Consider the following 27,963-nt stretch of genomic DNA (forward strand, 5'->3'; position numbering starts at 1 on the left):
CTTTTCTCTATGCAAAATGTTCTTCTCATGCATACTGTACCATACAAATTAGTTTTGCTTGTTAATGCTACACTAAAATGCTAATTTCAAAGTAAACTATTCTTAAGCTATTTTAGGGTTAAGTTTTAACAATTCCAAGGCTAATTTAAGTTGGCACTCCACTGAATGGAAATTTCTTTTGCCTAAACTTCGAGTTACAAATATCAGCATATAAGTAACAAAACGTTATAGAATTAACTATGTACAAAGCCTGAGCCATTCTCTACAAAGCATAAAAATATTCAAATAAGAAAGCTTAGAGAAAGCACAGATCATGAGGCAATTTCAGGGAAGATTTTTGACAGAAAAGTTCCAGAAATATCTTGATTCTTTTTAACTAATACTGAGTTTTGACATTTAAGACTCAAGTGGTGTAGAGTTGTGTATGCTTGAAAGCGCTGTATTATAGGTTTTTAAAAAAAAATTTTTTTAGCTTATTTCTATTGAATGATCATTCGACATCTGAATGAATGAAATTTTAGTGTGTCTCAATGGAAGGTCCAGGTACTGATATTTACACTTGATTTGGCATCCTCTCCTATAAGAACAGACCTTATAACCTGATCAAAGAAATCTACACATCCATTATAGACAAAGGACCTGGCAATAGTAGCATTTAACTAATTGCCTAGTAAGGACTACTGCAGTATTCATGAATCAACTTTGCTTGCAATAAACCCTGTTTCACAACTTTATACATTCCTGGCTAGGTTTTATATACGTTCAGGCAGTCCTGTCGTATTATTTATGTTGTTATGCCTTACAGCAGTGGTAACCAACCCTGTTCCTGGAGATCTACCATCCTGTAGGTTTTCACTCCTGCACGAACAATGCACACCTCAACAGCGAGAGATTTTTTTGTTAAACCAACTGCTAATTAGCAGAATCAGGAGTTCCAAATTAGGGTTGAAAGTAAAACCTGCTGGATGGTAGATCTCCAGGACCAGGGTTGGTTACTACTGCTTTCGAGGGCCAGCCATACTGTAGAGACGTATCCCCACCTCTCCTTAACCACACCTGTTGACACAAGCAAAATCCAGCATTGGGATGAATGGCCAGTCTCGGCAAGGATGTCAACAGCTCTTCAAATAGGAAGGCTAAGGTGCATTATTCGCAGGTTCTGTTTTAAACAACAGACTCCCTCAGGTTGTTCGGGGGTACAGCGGGTTGGGGGATGGTGGACGGGGCAGAATGCAGGACCACTTCACTCATGACTTCTACCGGAGCAGCTCCACGGGACTCATTTTCCTTAGGGTCCGTCACAGGCTGGCCATCCCTAGAGGCCATTAATGGTTGGGCTTTTGCAACAGCCAGGTTCCCAGCTGCCCTGCTGCCATAGAGGGTCTCCATTGCATTGGCAATCATTCCCTCTTTTTCTGGCGGCTCCTCATCGTCTTTGGTTTTGTGCATTTTCTCGCGGAACTTGAAGGAGGCGTGCTTGACGGTTCGCTTCAGCAGGTGCTTGCGGTAGGCTCTCTGGATGATGCTGGCGGCCACCTCCTCCTGTTTGCGCTTCAGGGTGGTGGTGATGGGCTCGTAGGCCAACTTGGAAGGGTTGTTCACCATAAACTTCTCCTCCATGCTCGCCTTTAGGGAGTCCATCTCCTCCGAATCACCCAGCACCTCTGCGGTTAGAGCCATCAGGATGTCCAGGCAGTGGATCTTGTCACCAGTGACCAAGGGTAGCTCCATTGTGATCAGCTTAACGGTGTTGGGCTTGGGGATCCTCAGAGGGTCCTTCAAAGTGTCACAGAACTCTGACAGCCGGCTATAGTCCACATACTGGGTGGCATCCGGGTCAAACTTCTCCCAGGTCTCGTAGAACATCTCGAAGTCGTCCTCGCACAGCGGGTCGGCACTCTCCTCGGTAGCCACGTTGAAGTTCTCCAGGATGATGGCGATGTACATGTTGACCACTACCAGGAAGGAAATGATGATGTAGCTGCTGAAGAATATGATGCCCATGAGGGGGTTGCCACAGTCCCCCCTCACGTCGGTACCTGGATTCTCGATATTGGGGTCACAGTCTGGGGGGCCGCTGTTCATGATGGGAAGGAGCAAGCCGTCCCAACCCGCCGAGGTGGTGATCTCAAACAGGCAGATTATGCTGTTGCCGAACGTCTCAAAGTTAAACATGTCATCGATGCCGCCCATTTTCTTCACGTAGGCAAAGTTTGACATGCCAAAGATGGAGAAGATAAACATGATTAGGAAGAGGAGCAGGCCTATATTGAACAGGGCAGGAAGTGACATCATCAGAGCGAACAGCAGTGTCCTGATGCCTTTTGCTCCCCTGATGAGACGCAGGACACGGCCGATTCTGGCCAGTCTGATAACACGGAAAAGTGTAGGCGACACAAAGTACTTCTCTATGATGTCCGCCAGCATGATACCTTGAAAGAAAGAAAACAACATTCTCAAAGCATCAATTTTATATTATTAAATAGGTTGTTTCGATGACAGTTAATCAAACAGCCAGTCTGTAAACAATATCACTCCATGCAGAAACCATTACTTACCAATAATATTACAAAATTAATAATATTGCGTCATCAATTAATTGTTTCTATATGCTGTAACCGTTTTTATAAAAGTGAAGCCATGAACACCTACAGGGGGTTGCCAGCACTCCGCTTCAATTCATGTCTAACCACACCCCTGTAGCCGTGATTGTATTCATGTTATACCATATTGCTTAATTAAACATTACACGTTTTAGCAGCTCCATCATACATTTTTGATTTAACTTGCTCATGCAGTGAAAATTTATTTTATAAAAGGTTTCACAAGATCGTCTGCTTACCCACTACGGAGAGAATGACCACCACAAAATCAAAAATATTCCATCCAATGGTGAAGAAATATTGTCTGAGTGCAATCATTTTGAGGATACACTCGGTGGTGAAGATCACGATGAAGACCAGATTGATTTTGTACAGGATATCCTCCATTTCCTGACTTTGGTCGTCTGTCTCCACCATCATGGTCACCATATTGAGGCAAATCAGCACCATGATGAAGATGTCAAAGAACTGCTTCGTGATGAAGTCAAACACCAGGCCTTGGACACAGTTCTTTGGAGGGACCAAGAAATTGGCAGTTAACAAATCCAGACAGAAAACGTGCAAAAAATAGTACATAGTGGTACGGCAGCTGAAGCTAGCTCTCTCTGAATTTACACTGTAATTGGTCCATGTACAACTGTCCTCAACCTGCAGGATTAGTACTGTCATTAGTACTCCAACCTTTTTTTTCTTATCTTATCTCTTTGTTTTCCATAATCTCCCCCCTAACTTTTCTTTTGCTCCAGGCTATGGGGGTGGGGTGGGTGGAGTGGGAAAGTTGGATGGGGTGGGTTTAGGTTGGGGTTTTTGTGAAACATAAGTGGTTATCCAAGAGTCATTCTTTGACTTGTATAATGGACTGCTCTGCAGCACTAGATCCAATCATTCTTCTCTATGCACAGTACTGATCTGTATAATTTCAGATCAACTCTGTAGGAATCATTTCAACAATGGAAAACCAAGATAAAAAATATCTTATAAGAACGCATACAAAAGAAATGCCTTAATGCTGTCCTTACATACCTGAGGTCTTGGAATTGGCTTCTGTGGCTTTTTAGAGCCTAGTTTTTTCATGGCATTGTAGTATTTTTTCTGCTCCTCAGTCATGAAGAGATCCTGCCCTCCTAAGTATAGAGGCAGAGACCATTATTATTGATGCGTATACTGTTCTATTGCATATAACGTTCTGTTGGAATCATCGTTCATGGTCGATAATGCTGATTTCATTATGATGGAATGGTCTACAAAAGAAAGCCATCTACTGCTCCAGGGGGGCTGATACTTATCTTAGATTTTTGCTGGTTAAAGTTGTCGATAATCACACCAATGAATAGATTGAGGGTGAAGAAGGATCCAAAGATGATGAAGATAACAAAGTACAGGTACATATAGAGGTTGACTTCGTACTCAGGCTGGTCATAGACCTGTACGAATGAAAAGTTCAAAGACAACTTCAGTTTCAAACAAGAATAAAAAGTCAAACTGTCTGCCGATTCTGTAGGTTCACACCTGCCAGTTTCTGTGCTTAACTGCACATCAAAGGGTACATATATTCAACTGCAAGACGTACATTTTTTTAAATGCTATGCATAAAATGAGTGACTATAAATACTGGGAGACCTCAGCATCGTTTTAAAAAAAAACTCCTCTTAAGTATAGAAATTCTTAAACCAACTCCAACTCCAGCCAGTGACAGGCCCTAAGGAGACTCCAACTGCAGTACCTCTGTGTATCTGCTGATAACAATGAACAGGCCAAATTCTTTGAACCAGAATTCTTTGAACGAGAAAAATCCTCGTTTCCACAGCTGTCTGTGTTCTATCAGCTGGAGAAATGCCCTGCGCCAGGAGCATTAAAGGGGCACATTTTTCGAACCACTAGCACAGACGAAAAGAACAGACATACAGGGGCAACTATAACAGGCTTCAATCTGGGGTTAAAAATAGTTTATAGCATTTAATCATTCCAAACCGAGAAATGGAATATATAGCAACATATTGTCATTCCAAACCAAGAAATGGAATATATAGCAACATATTTAAAATATTTAGACAAAAAAATAGATATATTTCACAGAATTGCAATACATTGCTATATCTGAGAACCAAAATGAATTAGTATAATTGCCCATATATTGAGAATCTTTATAATATATTTTAAATCAATATATTCAGTATATTCCATACCGAATGTGGGTACATACAGGTCCAATGACAAGTATCAGCCTGGGTATAAAATAGGTTATAAAGTATATCATATAATTATTCCAAATTGATGTGCAGGGAAACGTTTTAATGGCAATAAATCCATCCACCCTTACGTCACGTGAATCCACAGCTGCATACATGATGTCCATCCAACCTTTAAATGTTGCCTGAACAAAAACAAAACAAAAACAAAACACAAATAGCAGTGCATACAGGAAGACATGATAACCTCTGCTCCTCCACTACATTCCAATCATATTTTAGGCATTTGGCATCATCTCTTGTCCAGAGTGCCCAGCTTACATTTTACATACAATCCACATGTACAGCTGGACATTTACTGAATGAGTTTAGGTCTACAACTACATCTCTTGTGGGTACAACCGCAGTGCCCCACCTGGGAATGAAACCTGCAACCTCTGATACCCCGTTCACACACAAAACCAGGGGTTGACATGGGATACTGAACACAGGCTTAACCCAGTACTTTCACTCCTGAATTGATAGCCCAGTGATGTGCTCCAAATCTCGCAAATGCTTTGTAAAAACTATGTCACAAAACATTATGAGTGATGTTTTATTTGTTATTTAATATTCACTGTTACATATTTACCTGTGAAAACTGAGCAATTCACTGCTTGTGTGAATCCAGCTAACAAAAATGAAGACAATCCTTGAGGAGTTTGGTTCGAATATACATTTGCACTAATACAGTTTTCATCATTTATATAAATGGAGCACTGATTCAGGAAATTTTGGCCAGTAAAAACAAATGACAAGATCAAGGGTCGGGCAGCTAACCCTGCTGTGCAGAGTAACCCATGTCCCCCCTTTTGACTTACACTTACAGTACAGTTCCCTCACCATTGTAGTATACTGCTGCCCATGAAACTACCATACACTGCCATTCTGCCTTTGGATGTTTCATCCAAGGATGAACATCACAAGGACGCTCTTTACCCACCAGGCTATAGTGGGCTGAGTTTTTAAACAAAGGATTCTACACATTCTGCCACTCTCCAATGGGTCATTCACTGCAAACTTACCACTTGGAGTAGAGAGAGGTAGCCCATGCCAACGTTGTCGAAGTTCACCTTCAGATTGACCCAGCGCGTCTCATTGGTGACCATGCCCAGAAGATCGCACTCTGAGTAGTTGCTGACAACAGACACTTCGAACATCTCACCGCTGGTGGTGTTGATGCATCGGTAGAACTTCCCAGCAAACAGATTGACTCCCATGATGCTGAAGATGAGCCAGAAGATGAGGCAGACGAGGAGCACGTTGAAGATGGAGGGGATGGCCCCAACAAGAGCGTTCACCACAACCTGCAGGGGTCAACACACACACACACACACACACACACAAACACAAATATATGCATACACACACAGACATATTCAAGTATGCACAAACACACGTGCACACATGGATGCACAGACACACACACACACACACACATATGCATGCGCACACAGACATATGCAAGCATGCACAAGCACACACACACACATGCAGGCACAGACACACACACACACAAAAATACACAAACACACAGAGACACACACACGCACACACACAGACACACACGCACGCGCGCATACGTGCACACACACACACACACATACACAAACACACAGACAGACAGACAGACACACACAACTATCAGCGGCATACAGGGTACAGTTCCAGTAGGGGTGCCGTTAGGCTGAAGAAAGACACTGTTTGCTGCAAACATAAAAACAGTTGCTAACTGTTACTCACCCTCATCCCCTCAAACCTGGACAGGGCCCTCAGAGGCCTCAAGGCTCTAAGGGTCCGCAAAGATTTGATGGCTCCCAGCTCAGAGAAGCCCAGGATATTAGCCGTCAAGCTTATGAGAGAAACCTGAGACACAATTTGAATCCCATCACAATCGAATTTCTGAGCAGCCACTTTGCTCTAATGCTTTTGTGCTGACAGGCAGTCAAGATCTTGTGTACTTTATAAACAATGATTGCTGTCAATTATCTCACATATTGTAGAAAGCACAAGGCCAGTGAAGTTTTACGCAAAACTCTAGAGCGCTGTATTTTTTGTTCAGAAAATAAAGTTAAAATCAATAAACTATTCAAATGTGTCCTGGTTATATATGACCAACATGGGTTTTGTAAGAACTGTGAGATCCCTCAAATCAAATTTTTCCTTTACCCATCAAATCTTAGAACTGAAAAAACTAAAACTTAGACAAATCCACAATACCTATTTATGAAGCATATTCCTTATGCTTTATATTTTTATGCATGCTTTAATTGTGTATTAGAAAACAATGTTTATCATTTCTCAATGATACAAAATCATTTCATTTTCAAGTAGTAAATCAAATTAATGAGAAAATGCAATAAAAACAAACTTACATCAACAATAAGGAAGTCCAGCCAACACCAGGCATTGGTGAAGTAGGTCTTATAGCCATACGCTGTCCATTTTAGGAGCATTTCAACAATAAACACGTATGTGAAGACTTGATCTGCATATTCCAGAATGATTTTTATAACTCTGCGCTTCTCAATGTAGATATCCTCAAAAGCCTGGAAAAATATGAAAAATAAACAGTTGCGCATAGTTTAATGTAACATGGTATAGGATTACACAAGCATCAACTGTGTTTGCAAAAAGCCATTAATTGCCTTGTGATCAGCATGGTTGTTTTCATAATAAAGTCTCTATTGAGAATTCTGAGATGTGAAACATTTTACATCTAATCAACAAGTCAGCTGCCGTTGGTATATACAGCTGACTAGTCAATTGAGCTTTGGGTAACTGGGAGAATAGCAAATTTTAAAGCCTGCACATGCCAAAATATATTTTAATATATTAGCAATATATAGCAGTACACAGTATTCCACATCTGTAAGGGCTGTCCTATAGCATTTTTTTGAGACACCAGAGAGCATTCTATTGCACCGATGCAAGCTCCACTCACCAGAGCTCCACTGCTGAGCAAGATCATGAAGATGATGAAAGTCTCAAAGTAGCTGTGCTCCACAATGGTGAAGCAGGTCCTCCTGAAGTTCCACCACATCTTCCCGCGGCCCTGCGTGATGTCCGCCGTCAGGCACGGACAACGCCTGATGCATCCTGCAAAAGAGACGCAGATCCACATCTCCAATGGCAAAGAAGGCAGGGTGCTGCCTGACAGCACTCTCACCAAATTCTACACACTCTCATAGAATTCCAATCGACCGTTTTGTCACCAAAACTGCTTATGCTACTGGTTGATTTCATTCCTATTCCGCCTTTTCTCCTGATTTGGAATGCCCAATTGTATTTTTAACTTTTTTAATTTTTGTCCACTGCCATATGATTTGAATCACAAACACTATTTACTTCATAGTTTTTAAGTTTGATTGAAAAATGTGAAACTGGGAGATCTTCCCCACTAGTGGGGAATATACAGAGAGCCCATAGTTCTAATGGGGTATTTACGAACACTACAAAGATTGCTTGCTCTTGGTACCTTCAGTGAAGCATTCTGCCGGGTCATCCATCTCCGGCTCATCCTCCACGTCCGCCTCCTCATCCGGTCTGCAATCAACAGTGCTGCAGGTCGAGGACACATCCTCATCCCCCGGCTGAGGAGGAAGAGATCTGTGTCACTTCGACTGTTTCCAGTGAGGTCTACAGAACTGTCTGTTTTTTGGGGGGGTTTTTTTGTTCTTTTTCTGAAAATCCCATTTGCCAAGTGATCCAAAGAAGTGCTTGCTGGGAAATGTGGCTCGATGGTCACATATGGATCATGAGTCCAAGCGTCCCAGGCCATGAGCGCCTTGAGGACCCCTCCTGCCAGACCGAAAAAAGTAGCTCACATTCCACAGTGTGGAATTGTTGGGCCTGACTTTCTAAGAGCTCTCCTGACATTTGGGGGCCCCAACAAAATTTTATTTGGGCCCCTGACTGAGCAGAAGAAGTGATTCTGTACACTTCAGAATTCACCCAGCTACTGCCTGCACCAGTGACATCATAAATGAAGATGTAAGAATTGAGCAATTTCCAGTGGCAGCCATACATGTTCAAGCCATAACACTACCTACACCATGCTTCACAGATGAGGTGGCATGCTTTAGAGTCTAAATCATGAGCCATTTTTTCTTTCTCCACACTTTCCTCATTACATTACTTTGGGACAGCTTAGAACTTGTCTCACCTGTCCATAACTTTGTACCAGAACCCTACAGTTTATGCACTTTTGTGCAAACTCTAACCTGGTCATTCTGTTCTTAAGGCATACCAGTGGTTTGAATGCTGGTGTAGTCTTCTCTTTATGGTAGTCATTGATACATCTATGCCTACAGCTGGAAGTGTTCTTAATCTATTTGAAATTTGAAAATGGGTTTTTTTTCCACAGTTAAAAGTATTCTTCGGTCATCCACTACAATGGTCTTACATGGACTACCAGGTCGTTTACTATTGCTGAGCTCATCAATGCATGTTTGCTTCGTAACAATGTACCAAACAGTTGATTTTGACATGCCTAATGTTTTGGCTATATCTCTGATGGACTTCTTCTGATTTTTCAGCCTCACGTTGGCCTGCTTTACTGGCATTGGAACTTCTTTGGTCCTCAGACAGCAGGTCTTTGGTTGAGAGACAACAACAATAGACTGCACATGCAAATGCCAAACCTAGAACCTCTAGACCTTTTGTTAGCTTGTGCATGAACTAATGATACTACAAAATACAGCTGCCCAAAAAACACCTGAGCAGCTAATTGTCCAATCAATTACCTTTGGTCCCCTCAAATGTGGGCGGTGAGGGGGTATAAAAACAGCTATACTTTATACATAGTTCACCCAAAGTAGATGTAAATACTAACAAATTAAAGCAGACAATATAAATTTTATCCTTACATTCATTGATGAATTTCAAATCAAATGTGCCGGAGTATAAAGCCAAAACAGCAAAAATTATGTCACCATCCACATACCAATGGACTATACACCCCCCCTCCGACAACACACACACACACATATATATATATGTATATATATATACATATAGTCCAATGATCACACTAGAACACATTTACTAAAGTGACAAGATGACAAGGTAAATTTACCAACTGGAGGAAAGATCTAAGGACGATGGGAGTTTTCTTGCTTTCTCACCCTCATAAATCTCCTCAAGTTGAAGAGGAGAATCCTCTTACACTGTCATGGCTGCTTGCACCATGACATTCATCACTGAACAAAACACCGGCAAGCGAATCGTGAGAAAAACTAAAATACCAACGTATACATATACAGCTTCCTCAGTCTAGGGTGTATTGCACAGATGTCATAAAGTAGCCTGGGTGAAGAAGTGAACTGAATTGAACTGAAGCCATTTTTGCTTGCTTTTACTGCCTGTGTAACATAAAGAATGCAGGTCCTACGCATCTCTAAAAAGGTACCTGATCCTGAATTTCATTGATTCACTGATGCTGCTGCTGGAATAAAAGAAGAGTGCTGAACGTAGAGGAGTCATCCTTAGGTCAATCAGCCTTTTTGCCTGACTTTGGGAGCAGTTAAATCTGCATTTTATTGATAAACAGATTTGAGATTAACCAACCCTTATGGGACTACAGAAATATATTGTAACTTTATGGAATTTATGGAAATATCATGATAGATTTCAATAAGCAAAAATCCCAATAATTTGCCCATATAGGGTGAATTGTTTCAGATCTTGATAATACTGTGACAAGCAATGCTCAGGAGATGCTTGAACTCTGGTCTCTCTTGAGATGGGCGGCCACACTAACCACTATCCTAAGGATTAATTCACCAATAGAAGAGCGGTTAGGCAGCGCCACTAGTGGATCGCTACAATATATTTTACTTCAGTATTTTGCAGTATATCCCATGTCTGTAAGGGAGGCAAAATTGTCATAACTCCATGTCATAACTCCATGTTCATATCTACTGTAAATAACATCAAGCAGGATCAGATGCTCACTCCTCGCCATATCCATGATAAATGAGAATTCTGGCAGCGATATCATTGGGTTTTATGTCAAACTTGATGGTTTACTCTTTCATTTAATAATGATGGCGATGTGACAACTTTCCTCACCTTAGCTCAGTCTGTTGGGGCTTTCACAGGTCGGAGTTCAAATGCCAAGTAGATTGATGTAAGCGGAGCAACCGTGTGAAACTTGTCACTCGATCCCTCTCAAGACATTCCCCAGATCAACATTACTTCATCATTTAGCGCCACAGTGACATGCAATGTATATGATCACAATGCCTCAGACAGTAAAAAAATATGATTATACATTTGGTGGGATAAATAAATGGGGTTGGTGGGGGGGATGGGGCAGGAGGACTGGTTATAACTGGAAGGGCACTGGCTGGGTTTTTATTTACCTTTTCAGGTGCAAGATCAGAAATGCATGATTAGAATGGTCTCAAATGTACGTTCAAATGCTGATGTAACAATCACTACCGGTAATTGAAAGCATCAGAGTTCTAGAACACTGATTTTGAATAATAATTATTAAAAAAACATTCCGAAAAGCCTACTCTTCCAAGGAATAAAGTGGGGTCGGCGTCATTCAGATAGCTGCATGACAAGTTTTTGCAGATTGTGCTGCGCTAGTTCTGTTTCCCACGATCTTCCCTTGGTCACATGTCCCAGGCTCTGCCACCAGAGCCTACCACCGCACCCCCCCCACCCCCCCTCACAACCCGTGATACCCAATTGCCTCTGCAGATGCTGCGTGTGGCTTTCTGGGTCCTGAGCTGCTGAACGCAGCAGAACCGGATAGATCGGCACCAGAGCCCAACAGGTCTGCTCATCCCTAAACGTCTGGGATGAAGCAGAACATCCGCAATTCCGCATGGTGCAAGAGAAATTCTACATGGGGGTAAAGCCATTTGTGTACACATTAAAAAGTATGAAAAGTATATTCAACCATAGACGGTTTCGCAAAGGTTTTGTAAGAGGTAAACAGCTGATAGCCGTACCTGTGGCGTAGCCAGGAAATCAGTCACCGGGGGGGTGGGGAGCCAAAATTCGAAAATGAACTAATGAAATTTGGTTCTTCACAAAATTTTTGGGGGACAGTTTTACATAAAAGATTACTTTTATGGTCTTTGTGATCAACTTTTGCACATAGTTTACATGACACAGGATAGATAATAACAGCAGGTGAACATAAGAATGTTTCATGCAAAACCAGGCCAATCAGCCAATATAATATATTGAATTAAATAAAGGAACATACATGCCATGAAAATAATGTTTTTCATTTAAAAATGACTATATAAAATAACATATATACTTCACCTGTCACACACAAAATTGTTAGCAGTAGCTGCTCCGGCAGTTGCATACTTACTGCACTAATATAAGATCACATTACTTAAGGGGAAAACGGCAGTACCTTATTCTACAAACACACCTGACACACCTGAAATCTTTCTGTTTACCACCCCATTTCCTCAAACTTCATGTTGTACTGCCTCTGGCATGTACATCTTGTGATTTAAATGACTGGCTGCAGAAGAAATTTTCTGAAAGAAGTCACAATTTACTTACTTTCCTGGTGGCATCAACATCATTTTCATCCTCTGAAGTGTCATCGTCTTGGTTTTCGAAATCCGACTCTACCTTGGCGATGGGCACAGTGAGGGTCAAGCCCGTGACGAACCCATCGACAGAGACGTCCTCTGGGATTTTGGATGTGCCATCCACCAGTTTGACCAACTTGCCCGTCTTGGGGTCCACGTGGTTCAGGGCAAAATTTTCGTTATTGGCGTCGCCCTTGTCTCCACCGCTCTCATCCTTGCTCGTCTTTGGCTTCTTTCTCAGGAGTCTCATTATCAGCCCGATGACGAAGGCTTTGACCCAGGCGATGCCCCTGTTGATCCTGTTGACCGCGATCTGCAGGTTGTTCATCTCGCCATCCTCTTCGGGGGCCGCCAGGTTGTCACCACTGAAGGAGCTCAGCAGCAGGGCCAGGAACAGATTAAGTACCTGTGTGGAGGAGGTATACGTGTTGGATAGGTGAGGAGCCTGCAACCTCAGCTAACTTTCACTTCAGTTACGTTCCATTCAGTTCAATACACATGAAAAACACTGGCCTTAGATAAGCAAGCTTTTCAATGATGTCTTCCTGATTTCAGGCTCTGCATGATCGCACATCCAAACCATGTATGTAAGCTTCCGAAGGATTCATTTATTCATTCGCTTTCGCTGTGAAAAATTTTAGCAGCAAAACCATTGCACTGGGAGAACATTCGATTTCAGTTGTCCTTCACTTGTCCTAATTCTCAGTTGTCCTAATTCTCTCCAACTGAACAATTCTCTATCATGGCTGACATTGCTGACATACAGCCATGTGTAAATCAGAAAATAAGAATCTACCTAAAGTTGTTACCAAACATATGATGCACAAGAGAGGCCTAGTTGGACATGGACACATAATTAATTCTAAATATTGATGCAAATTGAAGGATTCAAAGCGTGAGATTATGCATGGTGCTTATCATTATACTGTAAGTTCATTGAGCTGGCTGCGTAGTGTTGGCCTACATGCTTCAATTTGTCAAAATAATCAACTTTCCTTGACTTTGTTAATCGTGAGGTAGAGGTGCATCAAAATGTTTAAGTCAACAAAGTAATCATATTAATAAATAATTAAATCTGTTGACATTGGAGTAAAATTTTTCCTTGTACTATTCTATGCATGTGTATCTAGAGTATGAGAACAAATCATGAAAAAAGTTCTGCAACTATATTGACAGTGAAATTATATCTATCTGTTTGGGGAGGGGAGGGGAGGGGGGGGGGCTTTGTGCCACACTGGAAGGAACTTTAGGGACTTGTACACTCAACCCCTATCAAGGTTCAGTTGTGACGAAGGTGTATAAATATGTCATCTGCCTGTCTTGACGAGAGGGCTATCTTTAGTACGAAGTCCACGTTAGCCCATTTCTCGGTTCCTATTTCTCATGTTAGACGGATCACAGTTACACAGTTGGCCGGAGCAGGCCGACAGAAGGCCAACGGCTTTTTCGTGGTTTTGAACCCGCAAGGGGCGCCTCAACGGACTGACAGGGGAGCTAACGGGAGAGAGAGAATCATCCAGTTTGAAGACTTGAATTTGTTGAATGCGCCAAATACAATTCATTAGTTTCAATGGCTGGCGGGTTTGTTGACCACACAAGAAACTCAGAAGAGCATAGCACTTATTATCAAATGCTCACAGTCACAAAGCTTGTCTGTAACTCTTCTTTATAGTACTAATCCACTGAATCCTCCTCGGCACTTGTGCCTCTGGATGACAGTGTGGGGCGATAATGGGGAATACATCCAGGATATCCCATAACATACTGCCGCTGTGTCTTCTTCCACAAGGTACATCATAAACAGTAGCCAACATGCTCCCACTCCCATAATCTATACCCCTGCATAGGAGCCTTGTTGGAGGGCCCCAACAAAAGAGCTGACATTGGGCCCCACCACCCTGGGCTACTTCATCACAATTTTTTGAGGGCCCCTATTGGTCAGAGCCCTTGAAATCACCCTAACCCAACCGCTCCCCCCCCCCACCACACACACACACACACACGCACAAAAAGTGATAGCTGACAATGCTCATTTGTGGAATTATAAATAAAGTAATCTCGTAACTGACAATCCTCTGGGGCATTAGCACTCAAAGCAAAAAAAAAAAAAAAAAATTGGTGACCTCATCCCAATTAGTGCATTCTGCTGGTGAATAGACAGTGCTGCTTTAGGTCCCATGATCCTCTCTGTATGCTCCCATCTGTCTATGTAGACACCTCCTGTGCCAGTCGCTTACTTCAGCAGGTTCTCAACAAGAACCCAAAGGTCAGGAGCACCATTTTCTGGCTCAAGTCATGGGATTTAAATAGAACCTCTGTTGAATAAATGGCTTTTCTCCTGTCTTAACGTGAACGTTTGTCTTTGGGATGGTGCGAGGCCAGGCATGTGAAGTGAACTCATGGGAGGGGAAGGGGGGTTTGGACTGGTCACATTTGCTTTGATACAGAATTTGTCGCTGGTCGCTTTTGTTACCCCTTGTTGGATAAAGTATTTCCTCTCAAGCCTATGAATAACCCTAAAGGGATATAAAGTCACTTTCATATATAGCAAAGGACCGCTTGCTTCAATTGGTAAATAAAGAGCTTATATAATTAACTTACCAGTGTGCTTTATTTCTGTAATACTAAACGCAATATCACAGATGGATCAGTCATTTCAGACATCCTGAATGACATCAAAGAAATTGAGCAACAACTTAGCTTTGCCAAGCATTTGAAGCAAGGCACAGCAGATATATCTTACAATGATGGTGACAGGACTCTTGGGAAGGAGTTTATGGACGTCTCAAAGTGTTAAGCAGGACAGTACCTATATATTTCATGTGCTTGATAAAAAGACTATTGAAATAGGTTCCAAGAGTGGCCAGTTTTATATGGCATTGTTGCAATGCAGCCTTCATCCATCTTAAATATGTTTCAATTGTTGGTTGTGAATGTTCAGACTGGAAATGTATTGTAAAGGAGCCAGAATTTCATTTAAACAATGCTCCATTCAGAATTCTCTTTTCCAATTTCATTTCAGCCATTGTGATTTAATGTGTATGTATGTATGTATGTATGTGTGTGTGTGTGTGTGTGCATGCACGTGAGTGTGTATGTGAATGTGTGTGTGTGTGTGTGTGTGTGTGTGTGGAGGGTATATATTCCAGAGTCAGTAATTGTATGTCTCATGATCATTTAAACAGTTTAATGAGTTGAGTTTGGCATTTTCTAAATTTGCCAATCTGTGTCCGAGCATAAAAAAGGCATGTTGATTGAATCCAGGCTAAAAAATAAATCAGAGGGGTCTCCATCTGGACTCCACCGTGAAAAAGAAGCACCTCAAGTTCACACCCATCACTTTCCATGCGGTATTTTGGACTACTCACCACCAGATTGCCTATGACCATGACCATCATGAAGACAATGAGGCACATGGCCTGGCCAGCCACCTCCATGCAGTCCCACATGGTCTCGATCCACTCCCCGCACAGGATCCGGAAGATGATGAGGAAGGCGTGGAAGAAGTCGGTCATGTGCCAGCGCGGCAGCTCGCAGTCCCCGGCGATCTTGCACACGCAGTCCTTGTAGCTCTTGCCGAACAGCTGCATGCCCACCACGGCAAAGATGAAGACGATGATGGCCAGCACCAGGGTGAGGTTTCCCAGGGCGCCCACCGAGTTCCCGATGATCTTGATCAGCATGTTGAGGGTCGGCCATGACTTGGCCAGCTTGAAGACACGCATCTACCCTCCACACACAGCATAGAGAGAAAAAACAAAACAAAAGAGAAAGGTACACTTTCTGGTTGAGTGTATATATATATATATATATATATATATATATATATATCTGTCAATCAATTAAAATTTTTTATCGAATTAATTACATGATATGCTGATTAATTAATCAAATTAATCACATATGTCAATATTTGCTTGGAAAAACCCCCAAAAGATATTTAAACTCAAAAACATTTCATTATTGTGGCACATGAGTAAAGCATTGAATAAAAATATCAAAAGGGGCATTAGAAATCAATAAATTGTTTTATTTCCAATCATTTTTCCAAATACATCTCTTTTTATCATTGAACATAAGCCTATCACTTAGCATAAAATGTGGCCATAACAGTTTTTATTATTTAACATAAGCTTATCACTTAAGCACCAATGTGGCCATAACAGTCTTTTTTAACTATTTAACATACTATTTACATGCGCAACTAACGCACTGACCGGTTGTAATTGTGCGACGCACGGTGTCAGAGGAGTGCATTCGTAAATTCACTCCGGTAGTGTCAGTGGCACCCTGAGTGCTCTCATGTCGTTTAGAAATTAGCGCTGCTTTCAGAGGCTCAGAGCCACACCAACCGCTCCAGCTGAAGGGCCGGTTTGTCAGAGTGTCTGAACCCCATAATGGCTGACAGTGTGGCAAAATGCAACGGTTGGGTTATTTGGTAATATAGGTAGTGTTATTCAACACGCAGCAACTTACAGTAACATCGGTACATCAATTAATTAACATAAACATTAAATAATATTATATGCGTTAATTTGCATTACTTTTTTAACATGTTAGTTTTATAATTAATTGATTAATCGAAATTAATACGTTAATTTGACTTCCCTAATATACTGTATATATTAGACCAAAAATATCTGGATACCCCTTGGTCTGGGGCTGTTTTTCATGGTTTGGACTAGTTCCAGTGGAGGAAAATCCTGTTTCAGCATGACAATGCCCCTGGGCACACAGCAAGGTCCATATAGAAATGGTTTTGTTGAGATTAGCCCTGACCTCAACCCCATGCAACACCTTTGGGATCAATTCGAAAACCATCTGCGAGCCAGGCCTAATTGCCCAATCAGTGCCTGACCTCACTATTGCTCATCTGGCTGAATGGAAGCAAATCCCTGCAGCAATGCTCCAACATCCAGTATAAAGTCTTCCCAGAAGAATGGAGGTTGTTATAGCAGCAAAGGGTGGACCAACTCCATATTAATGCCCATAATTTTGGATGAGATGTTGGACGTCAGGTGTCCACATATTTTGGACATGTAGTATAACTGTCAGGACTATTAAAGAACAAAATCATTGCATTGAGACTACTCAGCAAAGAAATTCAGTCTGTTTTCATTAGGCTGTTAGACAGCAGAGTTTTCAACAGGTCAGGGTATGCTTTCAGTTATATTTAAATCAAAAATCTTGCTGTCAGCCATGTGTGGTCATCAGAGGTGTAAAATCCAGGCTCAAAGTAAAAGTCCTCCCCATTATTACTGTTCCACTCACCAGGATTTGCTAATTAGCGCAATTCTTCAGCCAGGAGACCAAATTAATGAGTAAAATCAGCTGGCTGAGTTCATGGGGGGGAAGAAACACATGGCAGGACTTCTTTCTGACCCCTGGAATTGGTGGTCATACTAATAGAATGTGAGTTCACAGAAGAATAACATTTAATCCCTTTCCTAAATCAACAATTGCAAATATGACAGCATTAAGCCAGGCATGGATTCAATCAACATTTTTCCTTGCCGATCAATCAATAAAATTATGCATGTTTGTTATATTTGTCACAGTTCAGCAGTTACCAAAATGAACTCTGTTCAGCACAAACTGCATTGCTAAAGAACAAGTTATTGTTTATTCTTAGTAGACATAATATAGATAATGGCACAGTCTTATATCAGGATGAGAGAGGTTCTTTTTTAACCCCAGAAAGAACGAGGACATTCTGAACTCCAATCCCAAGGGAAGGTTCAAACAAAAGGGTAAAATGTTAAGCCTTGAGATTAGCCTTACCAAACGGAATGACCTGAGCACAGACAGGCCCTCAACATCAGCCAGACCCAGCTCCACCAGGCTCAGGGTGACAATAATGCTGTCGAAAATGTTCCACCCAACCTGGAAATAATAGTATGGATCCATGGCAATGAGTTTGAGGACCATCTCAGCAGTGAAGATCCCAGTGAAAACCTGGAGAAAGAAATTGAGAGGTGTGCCCTGAGATTTGTTTTTTTCTATTATTATTTATTTATTCCCAACCCCGAATGTCAAAATGTATTATCTTTGCTCATTGCTACAAACTTCTCTGTCTGTTTGAGAGAGCACATTTTTCCCTTGTTTATATATTTTCTGGTGCAGAGCAAGTGCCAGACTATGGATCTTTGTCAAATGGTTTTGTCAAATTTTATTTCTGTCTTTGATATATCATTTACCAACCCTCTAAATCTGAAAATCGTGGCTTTCCATTGCAGCTTTGCACGTAAAGAATACGCTGTCTAAATTTTCATCTCATGAAAAGAGCCAGGGTCTTACCAGGTTTCCAACACCCAGCATATTACCAAACTCCTCGGTCATAGGAAAGTGCTCCATAGCCATGAACAGGGTGTTCAGGACAATGCAGATGGTAATACCGAGGTCCACAAATGGGTCCATCACCACAAAGTACACCCATTTTTTGAAGATGATCCACGGTTGACAACAGTTCCATTTCAGGAAAATATCGGCAAATTTGTACCACCCTGGGGGACATGGTCTCTCAGCCTCCTCAAGCTCTGTCAAAACATCGAAAATGGTCCACAATATGTTCACATTTAGGCATTTAGCAGATTCTCTTATCCAGAGCAACTTACATAAGAGCAATTAATAGTGCTGGTGCTGTCATCAGGGGCATAACCCAATAGTCAATAATAGGGCTGGGCGGAATACCGCTACAATAATTATTGAATGCAACACATCGCCACCGTGTAGTGTATTGCCTTTCTTTTCATCTTCTTCTCTTTAATTATACCTCATGCAGTAGTAAACACCCATGTTTCAGAGGCCATGAGAAATGCAGTGGTCTCCAACCCTGGTCCTGGAAAGCTACAGGGTCTGCTGGTTTTCATAGTGACTCTGCACTTCATGAATCAATTAGAGCAGTTGATTACACAGTTAACTCAACTCACCTGGTGTCTTGGGCCTCAGTTGAGTGCTGATTTTAAGGTGAAAACAAAAACCAGCAGACCCTGTAGTTCTCCAGAACCAGGGTTGGAGACCACTGGTCTATTGAAAGCTTTGTATAGGGGTGTCCAATCTTATCTGAAAAGGACTGATATGGCTGCAGGTTTTTGTTTTAGCCCAGTACCACAACACCTGATTCAACCTGATTAACTAATCATGGTCTTCAATCAAGACTTTGAGGTGTGCTGGGCTAAAACAAAAACCTGTACCCACACTGGAGCTTTCTGGATAAGATTGGACACCCCTGGCCTACTATGAGTTGCCCAGAGTTACCTTCGATCTGATTGCTGATCACACTAACAGCAATAGAGTGTCTTTTCTGGAGGGCTGCTTTGTCCAGTTCAAGCATGCTGAGTTTAGATCCATTGGACATATCCTCTTTCCCCGTTTTCTTCCCAAGACCCTGCAGAATCACAGAGCAGAACATTAACAACAGTTTTTTGTATGCTTGGTCTGATCCGAAAAAGGATGGTAGATTTGTCTACAAGTACAATTTTTTGGGGGACCGCCCCTCCTGACCTTGCCATCCTCTCCAAGACTCTGTTCATCATCGGCAAACTCTTGCTCTGAACCGTCATCCCGCTCTTTTTCATCAGCTTCATGGTGTTTCTGTAGATTAAATGATTAACCAATCAAGGACCACTTTTCAAGTCTGGGCTCTGTCCATTTTAACCCTTTTTTAAATCACATAACTGCGCCGTTGAGCTCATTTCATGATCACCTCTTAACGGCTTCCTGGAAGTAAATCACAATAGTTTTTTTGTTTGACTGAATGCGCCACACAATCAACTAACCTCTGCCTCCTGGTGCTTCAGCTGCTCTAGAATCCTCTGGTACTCCTCCTCTTTTTCCCTGGCCTCGGTAATAGTGGCTTCGTTCTGCTCTGCGTAGGCCATGGCCACCACGGCCAGGATGAGGTTGATGAGATAGAAGGAGCCCAGGAATATGATGACCACGAAGAAGATCATGTAGGTCTTTCCTGCAGCGCGCAATGTCTGCACAAGAAGAGATGAGACGTTAGAAGAGCTAGGAAGCCAGTTTTGTTTTATTGAAAGCAATGTTGGGCAAATTTTTTTTTGGCAAGTTGCTTGGAATTCTTGGCTTCAAGAAACCAAAGAATAGTTTTATGGTGTTAAATGAAAAGTGAATAGTGTCTATTTGTGGCTGGATAGTCTAACATTAAGTTATGTAGAGATGCTGGTTGAATCTAGGTCTTGGTTATGGTGGGTTTGACATGTGTAAGTGCGTGGGTACCAGCTGAAACAGATTCTCCCAGAAGTCCTGTGTCATAAGACGAAAGAGAGCCAGGAAAGCCCAGCCGAAGTTATCGTAGCTTGTGTAGCCATAGTTTGGGTTTCGTCCAGCCTTCATACACATGTAGCCCTCTGGGCATTTTCTATTAACAAGGAAATCATTAATAATTAGTTGAAACAGAACCCTCCCAGTCTACTATTCCCCAAACACTCTAACTCAGCAGGCAAAGCCAGATATGAAATAGTTATATGGGTGATTTAAATTAATTGACTTTATTGAAATCATGCTATGGTTTAAATAAGCCTACAATTGAGCATTATTTTTCCAAATATGTTATTTCAATAACAACGGCCCAATGGAAAATGTAACTTTAAAGCCTCACAAAAAGACCGCAAACCCAAAAAATTGAAACATGTGACACCATATAATTTGTATATCAACCTAAAAAATGGACCTACCCAGCATCAGAGCTGTTTCCACAAAGAAGAGGATCCAATTGTCCATCCAAAAAGTAGTGGTTTTCTATGAAGGACACAGCACAGCGTAAGTATAAGACAGACAAATTAACTTTACCACTCATTTACTTTACAGTAGCAAAATGTTATGTATCTTTACTTGACATAACCATAATTTGCTGCATTCACAACAAATTTTGTTGTGTGCTACTAGCCATTTCCTTCTCATATTTTGTTCGGTGGTCAATGAAATGAAATGCGTTCAAAAAAAGAAGCAAATGTACGTATACAAATTTAAGAACAGGTTCTAATTGTCGGTAGATTGGGTAATGTCAATGGCTGTTGTCATGGCAACACTGGGATGACAGTATGCAGCCCAGGGTCTCTCCAGTGCTGTGAATGCTGTGAAGACTGACACCTGGGTTGCTGATGTAGGAGTTGAAGTCGGAAGTGTTGGAATAGCCATCGGTAGCGTAGCTGGAGGGGCCAGTGGCGTTGTAGGCCCACGTGTCATTGATCGGCGGCCAACGGATGCACTTTTGCCGCAGGTTGCCCATGAACAGCTGCAGCCCAATGAGGGCGAAGACGGCGAGGCAGAAGACGGTGAGGATCATCACATCCGCCAGCTTTTTCACCGACTGGATCAGGGCCCCCACAATGGTTTTCAGACCTGGGACCCCACAAAAAAAATAGAAAAGAGGGGGGGTCCCAACCAGACATTGACTAATCACAGAGTAAGAAAGACTCATTTAAATTACACTGTAATTTACACAGCATTTTGACAGCATTGCACTAACCACAGTGGGAATTCTTGTGACACGTACCGGGAATTACAGTGATAGTTTTTAGGGCTCTGAGCACACGGAACGTCCGAAGAGCAGACACGTTGCCCAGGTCGACAAACTCAGTGATGTACCTGCAGACACAGCCGAAAGAGATCAACACCATGAGCAGACCTGGACGCATTACGTATTCGGAGCACCTTACCTCTTTTGATGCTGCTTAAACATCTGGTGTGAAAAGGGTTGTTCAAGTATATCAAATTAATATTTGACCCTAGTTACATTAGATTACATTTATTTGGCAGATACTTTTATCCAAAGCGACTTACAGTAAGTGTATACTCTAGGTCACTGGAACAACTACGAAACACAGGTCCAATAAGGTACAATACTGATTATGTAACAGTTATTCATTACAATGACGACCATTAAGACAAGTTCACTCCATAAGCATAGGCTAGGTCAGAAAGTAATGTTAAGTCAAACTAGGAGGCATGACAACAAACTACAATATCGGGATAATGATACAAGTGCAATATAAGTACTGGATGGAGGTACATGTAATATGAAATTGGTACAGGAGGTACATGTGTAGCATGCCTGGTCTGGCGAGGAGGCAGAGGATTGTAAGGTTTCTTGTCAAATTAAAAATTCCTCCCGCCCCATTGAGCAGCCATTTACACAAAAGGTGGACAGCAACTGCTGCTGTGGTAAATGATATGGTTTGAGAAAGTCTATATTTAGCATGAAAGCAACAACTCGCTCTCTGAAGCCAAATAGCTACAGCTGATGACTGTCAGCTGATGAGGGGGTGTTTGAATCAATTAATAAAAGTTGAAAGACAGTATTTATGCCAGTAGCTGTACCCTCGGCAGGAAAGGCACTTGGAAATCTAGGCTGTAATCCAGTGCAAAATTAAATTTGTACCTCCAGAGTGAAAATCAGCAAAGGTCCCATAAGGCCATATTAAACATGCTGTTGATTTGTTTAATTCAGCCCTAGCTCTGTGCTGATATATTCTAGAAACTACAAAAATGTGTACCCAGAATTGTGCGTGTTTTCGAATATGGAGGACATTGGTAGTAGCACATAATTGCTTGCATCTTAAAATACAGGACTACGGAATATATGAAAGATATATATGGAAATATAATAATAAAAAATAAATAATAACAATAACAATAACAACAACAACAATAATAATAATAACAATAATAATGGCACTACCTGGTAAGTATTTAGATTGAACCTGATGAGATACAGCACTTTCCCACCACAAAAATAACATGCAGTGACATCACTGAAATAAGGCAGTAATTTTCATCTGCCACAAAAACCTTATGGGGGCAGGATGGCAGGGGGGGCCTGGTTGGAACAGACCTGGAGAACTGCTAAGGAGAGGGCATAGAAGGGGGAGCATGGGGGAAGGTGGGCTGGGAGGGTAAAAATAGACTTGCTACATGACCCCCAGGTTGCAAGTGGACAAACATTTTCATTTGGGTGGAGTGGTGTTGGTGGGAAAGGTTAAAAGAACAGACAGGATTTTGAGGGGGCAACAGACGGTGGGGGGAGGAGAGGGTTAATAGAAGACAAAGATGGGGGTTAAGTCAGTGGATGAGGCAGGAGGCTGACAAAGGAGATGGTGTAAATATCCTGACCTTTTACCTTTCACCTATTGAGTTGGTTGTCACTGTGCCCCCATTGTGCTAGCTGACCTCCTACAATGAGGTGTGAGGGACTGCAAAGTGCCTGTATGATGACCTGCCTCATTATGAAACTCAGAACTTCCACACCTTTCTGACCCCAGAATCCATTTTATCAGTGAATACATTTCCGGCAACCCACCATGCATGAATTAAAGTCTAGCCTGATAAACAGGATTCTCAAATGTGGAAGTGCTGGTGGAACACTTACAGGTTTAACCCTTAAAGGTGTAAGATCACAAATATGTGAATAGAATGTTCTTAAATGAACATTCGAATGTCACAATCATTACTATTAATGGAAAGCAATGGAGTTCTAGAACACTGACTTAGAGTTAAAAAAAAAAAACATTCCAAGGGTTCAAAGGGTTAAACGTGTATGGAATGTGTAGAACATGCATAACGTACATGACACATAATGCTACAACCACCTCTCATGACCCACCAATGGGCCACAACACCCCCTCAATTTAATTTTTTATTTTATTTTAGTGAACAAAACTCTGTACCCTTCTACTCCTCTACTGCCCTGAGAAACCACCTCTACCCTCCCTTCACCTCTTTAACACATAAAATATAACTGTAACCTGCAGACAGGTGGGTAACATAACAGTCACCCAGCCTTAATACTCACTGTAATACTCTAATATTCTAATACTCACGCCATGCTGATCACCATGAAATCCAGCCAGTTCCATGGATCTCGAAGGAATGTAAATGAGCCCATACAGAAGCCTCGGGACAGCACTTTGATCGTTGCCTCAAAGGTATAAATACCAGTAAAAACATACCTGTACAAGAGAGGAGATCAATGGTTAAACTTGTGTTGTTTTAAAAGCAAGGCACTATGATCTCACTTTGTGATGTTCCAAGTCAAATAATGATCTAATCAAAAATGTATATGTATTTTAAGACAGGGGTGTCAAACTCTATATTTTTAAGTTTACAGTATCTGCATTGTTGTGGTTTTCTTTCAATTAGCTGCCAATTTAGGTCTTGCTGTATGGACTGTTAACGAAAAGATTCCATGCTTTTTGGTGTGTTTTAACATTACACACCAAAAGGCAGCAGGCATTGCAACCCTCTAGGACTGGAGTCTAAAACTCAGGGCCAATTTACATTGAAAAACCAGCCCTTTCAAAAACTATGTAGTCCATCGAAGAAACAAAATTGATACTCACTCTACAGTTTTACTCCATGGTGGGGGATTGCTCATTGTCATGAACACACAGTTCGATAGAATGGTTAGCATGATAAACATGCTAAACAATTTAATTTAGAGTTAAGGAAAACTTTCAAATGTTAGTAGACAACAGGGAAATGCATTGCAGGGCTATGCAAGAACTTAAAACATGTTTAACAGGAGTAAATCATCGTGAAAACAGCATGCAAACTCTAAAACCAATTCCAAAAGGCTAAAACCAAAAAAGATTTTAAAAAACCCTAACCCTAACCCTTAATTTAGCAAGCACATATATTAGTTGAAAAACAATAAATAAAATAATTGGCTGTGCAGTAATAAGAAGAGTTAACTTTTTGGGTGAATCTACATTAGCAGACAAATCAACCATTTTTCTTCGATATAATGAAGCAGAAGTGTTTTGTATACCTCAAAATGCCCAAACTTCCCAAAATGTAAACTAAGATAAAAGATAAAAACTAATATTTGCATTGAACTGCGATTTAATCTAAAGGACATATGTCAACTGAAGGTACACCTCAGTTTTCAAAATGACTGAAAAACAGCAGAATTTTGACAATAAAGGATATGAATGTATGAGGACTCTGATGGCTCCTCTTCTAACAATGCTGAAAGGGCTCAGAAGGTAGCAGGCAGGTTCAGCATTAAACCTAAAGATTGTATTCCCTTTGGTGATGACAATAAAGGTCTGCAGAGGGAGAGAGAAAAGAGGAGGGGGAAGGAGAGAGAGGGAGAAAAGTAGCGGGATAGATAGAGACAAAAGGTTAAGAGAGATTTGGAAACATGTTACGTATCACAACATCACTTCAGTATCAAACAAATAAATGAGATTTATGTTGTTTGCATATAAAAATGTCGCTATGACTGATTGAATGAACATTAATGTCATTCAATCAGTCCAGACAATATGAACACATATTGTCTATGTTCTCTCCTGTGGAGGTAATATATGTTGAAATATCTACAAAAAACTGGTTACGAAATTAGCATTTGTATGTATTTTTTAAAATGCATGTATTGGCTTATGCGAGTCATATTGGGCTGAAAATAAAATGGAAATTCCAAAACAGGCCCTGGGAATGATTGGTAGTTGGGGTTTTGCAAATATCTCAGCAATAGAGGCCCAGTCTAGCCCACTGAGGACTGTGGCCTTCTTGGTTCTCTACATAGGGTCATTGGGCATGGTCTACAGGCCCTACTTTCTGTGCTTTGTAGAAAGGATCCAGTTCCTCCAGGGGAACGTTGAGCAGCTCGGGCGGTGGGTCTCCGTAGATGAACGGCAGGCTCTTGCCCGCCTCCAGGTCACCTCTGGGCTTGGGCAGGTCCTCCTCGGCCACCTCTACGTTCTTGTGCTCCTCCTGCTCCGCCTTCTCCTCAGCCATCCGCCGCTCGATCTCCGCCAGCGACTCCGGGGTGAAGCGGCGGAACGCATCGTTGCCTGTGTGGTGGAGCAGGCCGACCATCTTGGCATTCTGCAATGCGAGAAACCACCACAACGGGGTCCCTCAGGAACGGTCTGGGAACACCGGAGGGGGCGGGTGGGGGAGGAGAGAAGGAGAGACAGGGAGAGAGAGAGAGAAGACAGAGAAAGAGTAACAGGCAATGAATACACTGCAAAGACAAGCGCTGACTCCAAAAAGCAGGACAGATGCAATGTTCGCCAGTGAAGACGTTTGCCACTGTAAATCCCACACACCTCCCTCTGAATCTCAGCCATAAATCAGCAAAGGCTAGTGTCCTTTCCCCAGCCAGTGTACCTGGGCCCAACTGCTGGGAATACTGAAAGAGTTGGACCCCACAGTACATACACAACTGCTCTAAAGTCCCCAAGTGCTTTTTAAAAAAAATCTGGGCTTCATAATTTGGTAGTAATAACACATGTTATTATACCCATTAATGCCTATAAAATAATGGTATTGGTGCTTCAGGGTATTTCTATATGGTATCTTTGTCCCCTTTGCTGAAGCAATCTCACCCAAAGACATTTTGATCCTTGTTTAAGCTTCTTGTGACACTGGGAACATTAACACTTGACCATTTCTCTAAATACAAATCTCAATCGTTCAAGCTCAACAAACTAAAGATAGTTACTGCACACTTTTCATTTTGTGAAATATATCCCAAGACGTGCCAGAAGTTGTCAACATCTTTTCTTTCTACTGCATGCCTACAGCTTTCCACCTGTTCAAATTACAAGCCTCACACATTGATATTGATATGGATTTGATAACATCAAAAGTATTTTTAACAGAGACCATTTAGATGTCGGTCTGTATTCAATCAACATTTGTCCTTAACCTTGACTTAAAAATAAATTCAAATGTTCATTTTAAATGTTTCCTTATTTTACAAACACAGCTGATTGCATGATGAAAAAACTAGGCCGTGCTGTATCGTGAATACAGTCATGGCTACAGGGCAAGACATGAATCAGTTACAACGTATAGAAACAATTAATTGATGACAAAAAATAAAGATTTTTGTAATATTATTTCGCAAGGTCTGTAAGTGTGTGAGGTGATGCAAGGTTTGGTACCGGAACCCTTTACTACTAGAAAACACGGTATTGCATTGGAGTGATGCAGTTATTGCTTGATTGTTTTAACATTCAATCAAAATCTACACCCCCCCCCAATGAAATACCGTTCAATGAAATACAATACAATACAATACAGGTTTTGCAATTTGCATTGTATTTTGACTTTGTATGTTTTTCTTCTTCTCAGGTTCTCATTTTAAGTTGACATTCATTTACCAAGAAAGAACAGAATCCCTGTTTGGATGTCATATGAATGATAGACAATGAACTTTATATGTGTATTTTATGGGCTGCTGTGACTGGCATGAGTGTGAAATTCAGCGTAGTTATTAGCTGCCGTTAGTCATTGCGTGACACGGGAGTCTGACTCAGTCGAGGTCCGATAGGATACAGATCACCACAAAGGCCCTACACTATCAGCACCGTACCAGCAATGCACATGCCATTCCAACATGGGATGTAGCAGATATAGAGATCCCAGTGTTACACTAGCCGGACATGGAATGTGAACGGTGCCTTTAAGCCTGTAACTTGGCACACAGTTAATCAGAGGACATAAACACACACACACACACACAAATATGGAAGTAGAACCCCATTCTGGGAATACTGTTGGGAGCGGATCTTTACCATAGTAGTAATG

The 27,963-nt window shown here is 41.6% G+C and overlaps 1 protein-coding gene across 1 annotated transcript; it reads right to left on the reverse strand.

The window, feature by feature from the left end:
• Positions 1-907: 907 nt before the first annotated feature.
• Positions 908-26,295, reverse strand: LOC135243572 (sodium channel protein type 4 subunit alpha B-like). Its single transcript, XM_064315507.1, has 25 exons — positions 25,981-26,295; positions 25,351-25,469; positions 24,762-24,851; positions 24,243-24,371; positions 21,920-22,011; positions 21,514-21,765; positions 21,099-21,162; positions 20,641-20,782; positions 20,181-20,381; positions 19,906-19,995; positions 19,660-19,789; positions 18,700-18,938; positions 18,184-18,357; positions 15,771-16,127; positions 12,371-12,808; positions 8,310-8,424; positions 7,776-7,930; positions 7,207-7,380; positions 6,575-6,697; positions 5,857-6,138; positions 4,924-4,977; positions 3,890-4,027; positions 3,627-3,731; positions 2,843-3,113; positions 908-2,432 (listed from the first exon to the last, which is right to left on the reverse strand). The coding sequence occupies exons 1-25, from the start codon at positions 26,242-26,244 to the stop codon at positions 1,165-1,167; spliced, it is 5,466 nt and encodes a 1,821-aa protein (XP_064171577.1). The 5' UTR covers positions 26,245-26,295; the 3' UTR covers positions 908-1,164.
• Between the last annotated feature and the right edge of the window lie 1,668 nt (positions 26,296-27,963).

The sequence above is a fragment of the Anguilla rostrata genome, chromosome 17 (assembly GCF_018555375.3).
Source record: "Anguilla rostrata isolate EN2019 chromosome 17, ASM1855537v3, whole genome shotgun sequence".
NCBI lineage: Eukaryota > Metazoa > Chordata > Actinopteri > Anguilliformes > Anguillidae > Anguilla > Anguilla rostrata.

Bases quoted from the DNA above. Each gene is read 5' to 3' on its own strand.
- LOC135243572 (XM_064315507.1), bottom strand. From the start codon at position 26,244: ATGGTCGGCCTGCTCCACCACACAGGCAACGATGCGTTCCGCCGCTTC. The intron at 18,358-18,699 runs GTAAGACCCTGG...TTCTTTCTCCAG, and splicing joins TGCTGGGTGTTGGAAACCTG to GTTTTCACTGGGATCTTCAC. The intron at 7,931-8,309 runs GTACCAAGAGCA...TCTCTTTTGCAG, and splicing joins GGCAGAATGCTTCACTGAAG to GATGCATCAGGCGTTGTCCG.